Source organism: Ceratosolen solmsi, unplaced genomic scaffold, assembly GCF_000503995.2.
Source record: "Ceratosolen solmsi marchali unplaced genomic scaffold, CerSol_1.0 scaffold45, whole genome shotgun sequence".
Lineage (NCBI taxonomy): Eukaryota > Metazoa > Arthropoda > Insecta > Hymenoptera > Agaonidae > Ceratosolen > Ceratosolen solmsi.
Genome location: NW_011948436.1, coordinates 718324 through 725823, shown reverse-complemented (window position 1 = coordinate 725823; position 7500 = coordinate 718324). Strand labels below are relative to the sequence as shown.

At 32.8% G+C, this 7500-nt stretch overlaps 1 protein-coding gene across 1 annotated transcript in view; it reads right to left on the bottom strand.

The window, feature by feature from the left end:
• Window positions 1-7432, bottom strand: part of LOC105365035 (uncharacterized) — a 10061-nt gene extending 2629 nt beyond the window's left edge. Inside the window, exons 1-4 of the mRNA XM_011503096.1 lie at window positions 7353-7432; window positions 4334-4808; window positions 2072-2307; window positions 713-955 (exon numbers count right to left, since the gene is read on the bottom strand). Coding sequence (XP_011501398.1) covers window positions 713-955; window positions 2072-2307; window positions 4334-4373 — 519 coding nt within the window. The 5' untranslated portion in view covers window positions 4374-4808; window positions 7353-7432. The remainder of the gene's footprint in view (window positions 1-712; window positions 956-2071; window positions 2308-4333; window positions 4809-7352) is intronic.
• Window positions 7433-7500: the final 68 nt, after the last annotated feature.

The window sequence follows — 7500 nt, the reverse complement described above, 5'->3', positions numbered from 1 at the left end:
TCTCTCTCTCTCTCTCTCTCCCTCTCTCTCTCTCTATCTATCTATCTATCTATCTATCTATCTATCTATCTATCTATCTATCTATCTATCTATCTATCTATCTATCTATCTATCTATCTATCTATCTATCTATCTATCTATCTATCTATCTATCTATCTATCTATCTATCTATCTATCTATCTATCTATCTGTCTATTTATCTATCTATCTATCTGTCTATCTATCTATCTATTTCTAGCTCTGTGTGTTCTTTGGATTTTGCTGAGAGTTTAGATTTATAGATTTAAAGCAGATGTAATCAAAATAGGCTGATTTTCATTTTCTCAAACCCAGCATATGAGTACCGAAAATAGTGACTTTAAAAAATTCTCAATGACATTTAAAACATAATCATTCTGATATAGTAACAATAATATCCATGATACTTAATTGCGAACAGTTCCAATAATATTAATTGAATAGAAAGCTCATAAATCATATAAATTTCATTGCATTAATTAATATTAATGATATCAGCGTAAATTAATGATATTAGTAACGTAAATTATTCAATTTTGAGCTAATAAACGATTGAGATCAAGCATATATTATTATAAACTGTAAAATGTAAATTTTGTAATTCAATTTTTGAAAATAAATAAGAAATAAATTCACAATATACTAATTTTAATATACAAACAGTTGACAAAGAAAACAGCTAACAAGACTCACCCAGCACCATCTATTCAGCCAAAATACTTTAAACGGTGCGAACATCCGACGTTCCCTTTTGAGATGTAAAAGCGGTCCTGATTTTGACGATCTATCTTTCGCTTGCAGAGCTGAAAATCCTGCATATAAAAGTACAACATTATCCATATCCTTGTATCTCTCAAGTTTCCCATCCATCTTTTCTTTGCTGCCGTCTCCCCGAAAATCTTGAAAAGTCTCGTAGTAATGCTGAAGTGACCCTCTCTACAAAATATACACATCCATAAACAACATATATATTATTCTTACCATATGAATTTAAAAATACATTGATTAATCATTATATTATATAACATTTAAAAAAAAATTGTATTAATTTTAAAATTATTTATAATTATAATGTGCTTTATGAATATTTTAATATCCAATATTAGTTAATACATGTTGAATGACAAACGTGCATTTAGTAAATAATATTCTCGTGAAATATTTACTTATATATGGCATCACATGATTATAATTATATAATAGAAATTACAATCATAATCGTAACTTTATAATAATTACTCATAATAACTCATATATTTTACAATTATTCTCATAAATAAATTTTCAAGTAGACTAGTTTTGATTATATAAGTTTTATAACATCGTATTTCATTAGTTAATTACATATTGAATTATTAAAGCCAAAAAATGATATTCTAATAAATATATTCTAAGATATAAAATAGAGCATAATTTAAGTGCAATCAGTAAATTGTTTCTTAATTTCATATTATCAAGATCCAAAATAATTACTTTTATATCTCTTTATATTTTGCTAACAGTCCATTTTGATAAAGATAAATCACACGTATAAAAAATTGCATTTCAATTAAATATTAGATATAGTTTTCTTTTTTAAAAAGGTAGAGAAAATGAATACTAATACGAAATAAAATTGTATATTTTAACTAATTAAAGAAATGCTCAATAATTACATAAATACAAATACAAATAAATATTCAAGTACAAATTTTTAATCTGTAAGACTGTATAATAAAAAGCCTTCCACATTACTTTAATATAATTTTAAATAAAAAATAAAAAAAAACATTGAATGCAAAGTGCGCAAAAGTATTTAATTAATATAATAGGGGCAATATTTTTTTTTTTTTTTTTTTTTTTTTATAAGAATTTAAGAATTTTATTTATATCAAGCAAAATTTTAACAATGCGCAACATGTTATTATAAATTATTCGCCAACTAAACCGATAGAATAAGGAAACGCCATTTAACATGACAAATACGTGATGTTTCAGAACAGGAGAGCTAGCAGTTAACAAAACAAGGCAAATAGTTATAATAATCATTACGAGTAAAGCGTTGACATTGACCTTGGGCTGCTGCTCATCGGCGCCGACATACTCTGGCGGCTGCTCGGCCTCCTCGCCAGTTAGCAATAGTAAACTCTTGCCGGCATTCATGTCCAGATAGGGTTCCGGCGAATTCGAAACCTGAAGCGGCGATTGCTGGAGGATGGCGCGTGACCGCGATAGTAGCGTCTCTCGCGCGATCTGTGCAACCTCCGAGAGCTCAACATCGCCCAGACATTCTAGGAAGTCGACGAGATCTGTGCGAACGAGTCATGAATTTGCGATTTAATCGAGGACTCTCTCGCTAATCTCTTATTTTGCAATGCACGAAACGCTCGGGTGCTTTATTTATCGTCGACTGGAATTTACTTTTAGCCCTATGGACTAATGCCCCATTATATGCTCGACCATCATCATCCTTATGTATTTTATTGTATTATACAAAATATTATTGTAGGATCATCCATTAATTCAGTCTATTAAATTATATCTTTTAAATTTCTTAACAAAAGCACGCTATATTTATTCGAAAATTAATTATCATATATTGAAATAGTATAAAACTCAACTATATTATTTATTAAAAACTGGACTACTTCTATATATATATATATATATATATATAAGAAAAAACATATTATTTCTCTTCTGTTTATTTAATTTCAAAATACATATGATTTAGTATAATTTATCGCCCCATTTATTTGAAACTGAATTTGCAATAGCTCGTATGAGATACATTAAATGTGCCAACAAAGTTTCATGCAAGTAGTGCATAATATTTAGCTCAATTTCTCCTTCGCTTTCGAATCCTACATCAACTTTTTTCAATATATCCATTATTTTTAAAAACTAAACACATTCAAGATTAGTTAACTTTCCACAATTTATTTTTTATCAAAAAACTGTTTCACTCTAATAATATTGCAATGCACTATTAATTCTCAAATCTTTTCTTTTCTTTTTTTTTTTTTTTTTTTGTAATTAATTAATATCTGAAATGATATTCTTTATTAAAAATTAGTAAATCATCGTTGTAATAATATTTTGCATGAAATATCTGTTTATCATAAAATTTTTATTTATATTTTTAAAATATTTAAAAAAATTAATAAATAAAATTTAGTTATTGAAAAAGGTGGTATTGATTAAAATATCATGTGCATTTTAAGATTACATCAAATGTTATTCTGTATATAATTTAATACAATTCTTTTACAAATTCAAAAAATTACATTTTCTAATACAGTTTAATGTGCTTTTATTTAAATATTATTTTAAATACAAGATACTGTCACTCTTTATTTTGTGTTAAAAATGTGTGACTGTAATTTACAAATATTATTAAAGACAAGAGAATATTATTTAGTTTTTTAAAATAATATAATTTATTCAATTGAGACTAATTACTTCTCATATATATATATATATATATAATAAACAAAAATTTCATTGTACATATATTTAAAAAAAAATTTTTTTTTCTATAAATAGTTGCATATCTGCAAATAATATATATATATATATATATATATAATATTATTTTAAATACAATCATTAATTAAATTGAAAAATCTCTGCCTCATTTTTTTGATAATTCTTTAAATATCAATCTTATTGATTATATTACTATCAATAAATATAGCAATGATATTACTTGAATTGGAAAAATTAAAATATATTTTAAAAAGTAAGTTTGGAGAATAACTATTTAGTTTTAGATATTATATTTTCATTTAACTGCTACTTCTTTTATTATATGTAAATGAATTCTAAAATAAATGACTTTACATGCATTATAATTATAATGGTTGAATATTAAACGCATAATATTATACAAATAATTCTTATATCGCATCTTTGGTGAGCACAAAATAATAAAAGTAGTAGGGCAATAACATTAATATAGAACATGGCATAATATAACATATTAATAAAATAATCAGATTGAAATATAAAAAATTTTATTAACCAGAGAGCGTATAATGTACTCGTAATATCATATTTGTTGCGATTTGCTATAATCAGATGAATATTTAAAAATATAAAAGCCTTACGTAATTAAGTGTCTTTTTGTAGCAATGTTTATACTACATGTCAAGAAGAATGCGTGAAAAGCACTGTCACAACAACTAAGAGTACACAGGCGCATAAATGAGAATAAAAAAATAACAGAGCGTGAGGAGGGGGAGGGGGGGTTGAGAGGGAGGGAGAGAGAGAGAGAGAGAGAGAGAGAGAGAGAGAGAGCATTGAAAAAAGTATCATAACGAGGGCTCGACTCACCGCGGAGGATAACAGCCACGTCTCCGTCGAGTTCCTGCATGGTTCACTGTGTTTATTGTTGCGAAAATACCGCGAGTGCAAGATGCATTACATTAGATGCGGCATCCATGGCTCCTCTTAATGTTGACTTGAGAAGTTGTGCAAATATAATTAAGCACTTGTCAGTGTTTTTGCTATGATAAACATCGAATGCGTAGATTCAGTTGTTTGTTTTTCTAATTTATTATTAACTTTTTTCAACTTCAATTAAAACACAATATAGAGCTCACGGTAGATTCATTATCAATGAAAGTCAACTGATAATAACTTACGGTGATTTTATTTTATTTTAATTTGAGATTCTTGATATCGCATATAGCTGCCGATGATGCTAATAAACCAAGAGGATGTTTATTTGATAATGATAAATGTATCATCGTCACTTCCAGTTGAAACCAAGCCATGAATTGCGCATTGTTTCTCTTTTCATCCTCCTCTGAAATATAAAAACAGACAAATTAATAACAATACGAAAGACGACTCGTTATGTCGAGGAAACGATTCTTGTTTTTCTTTTTTTCGTAAAAGTATTGTATAGCGTATGTGATATTCAAATGCAATACATGCAATACGGCGAGTAAGGATAGAGATCCTTCTTCATTAAATGTGTATGAAAAAAGTTAAGGGATATACATGAAACAAGGAGGAAATAAGGGGCATTTATTTCGGACTCTGCAACTACACTGCAAAGTAACGAACGAAGCGAACGCTTAGTCTCGCATCTTCGTTGCTTTCTATTATATTCTTAGCATCTTCGTAGTGGAACGATAGCACGATTAACAATAAAACAGCTAAAGATTTGACGCTATGCGCAACTCAAATTAACAGGCAACATGGAGACTCGCATTAAACGCTGATGGACTCAAACGACATGCATTTGTCTCCAAGCCACCGCCTTCGTTTACAAGTATTCTATCTTCTCATAAGTCTCGAGTAAGTGCCCGCAATATATGTAGCGTATTCGATTCCCCTCCTCTAATGCTCACTCTCTCTCTCTCTCTCTCTCTCTCTCTCTCTCTCTCCCTCTCCCTCTCCCTCTCCCTCTCCCTCTCCCTCTCCCTCTCCCTCTCCCTCTCCCTCTCCCTCTCCCTCTCCCTCTCCCTCTCCCTCTCCCTCTCCCTCTCCCTCTCCCTCTCCCTCTCCCTCTCCCTCTCCCTCTCCCTCTCCCTCTCCCTCTCCCTCTCCCTCTCCCTCTCCCTCTCCCTCTCCCTCTCCCTCTCCCTCTCCCTCTCCCTCTCCCTCTCCCTCTCCCTCTCCCTCTCCCTCTCCCTCTCCCTCTCCCTCTCCCTCTCCCTCTCCCTCTCCCTCTCCCTCTCCCTCTCCCTCTCCCTCTCCCTCTCCCTCTCCCTCTCCCTCTCCCTCTCCCTCTCCCTCTCCCTCTCCCTCTCCCTCTCCCTCTCCCTCTCCCTCTCCCTCTCCCTCTCCCTCTCCCTCTCCCTCTCCCTCTCCCTCTCCCTCTCCCTCTCCCTCTCCCTCTCCCTCTCCCTCTCCCTCTCCCTCTCCCTCTCTCTATATATCTATCTATCTATCTATCTATCTATCTATCTATCTATCTATCTCTCTCGCGCTCTCTCTCTCGCTCTCTCTCTCTCTCGCTCTCTCTCTCTCTCTCTCTCTCGCTCTTTCATCCTATGAACCGTCGTAGCTACAGCAATATATGAAGCCCAACGGCGCGCGATATTTTTCAAAGTATTCAAATAAATAATCATGATTGACAAGATTAGGCCCGATTTTAATTTACCAATTTTAACACGCATTAAATTAAATTAAATTAAAAAAAAAAATTATACCGACGTCTTTATCGTTACGGCAAACTTTCAAAGTAATCTTTAAAGAAAAAATAAAAGGAAACGTATACTTGCAGGAGAGTAGAAACTTCTTTATTATAATCCAACTTTCGGTTGCGTGATTAATATTTTAGCATGAAACCGATCGAGGGTAATAAATAGAAAAAGTTTTCATAAATAAAAAGAACACTTTGGTATTAATTTTAGGCAGTGTTAACCGTAGATTCTTGACTTTATTTTTGTTTTGAATTCATTGTTTTTCAAAGTCAAAATGACTTATATCATATAATTAGTCACTGTTAATACGCTAAGATAATCGTTAGTTAATCACTTTAAATAATAAATTTTTTTTGTTTTGTTTTTATAAAATATTTAATGTAACGTGTATTTAAATGACAAAACTTTTTAAACATTTCACACTATACGTATATACTTTTTGAAATTTAAGTAAATTTATATCTAGCCATTTAAAATACGCTTAATATTATCCGCGCTTAATAAACAATACTAAAAACAGCCTTGTCCATTATGCAAGAGAGAGAGAGAGAGAGAGAGAGAGAGAGAGAGAGAGTGTGTGTGTGTGTGTGTGTGTGTGTGTGAATGCACAACAATTAATGGAGCCGCTAATCGTAATGAATTAATTACATTGAATTAAGACTATAATAAATTCTAGTAGAAATGGCAAAAATGGCACTCACGTTTAACAAAAACAAAAAAAATATCCCTCTTTGATTAATAATGATCCATAATAAGTCGAGGAGAAGCACTCGTTGTTCAACTCATTACCAGAGAGACAAACACTTATCATCGCACATCATTCATTGTGCGCGGTCGTTACCTACTTATCCCCTGCGTCACTTTTCAACTCGCGTATCCTCCCGCGAATAGTTTACCTTACAGGATTGAAAAAGTCAAACCTCCGGCTGGGAGTCTCGGGAGTTCGTACAATGTCAGTCCACGGGCAACAAATACAACGAAAATTTGCGGATATAATTATCTAATTAACCTCAAAAAGGTGACACAAAACGTTAGAAACGCGGCTCATTATGTAAGCCGGTCAAGGTTAAACAAACGTGCGCGCAAACAAATACGGGCCGTTTGGCCAGCACTTGAAAGAAATTGGAAAAGTTCGCGCACCATGCCCAAGCTCGCTGGGAGACAACGGCAAAATCACCTTCGGCCCAAGCACTTACTTCGAAAAGACCAGCTGCTCTGGGGTCGCGGGAGGAAGGAGCGGGACCGCGACCAGACGCTGCACGTGCGGCTGAGCCCAGCCGACTCCCGCCGAGAGTCGGAGAGCAAGACTCTCGGCGGAGGCGTCCCGAGGAACCCCCCCCCCCC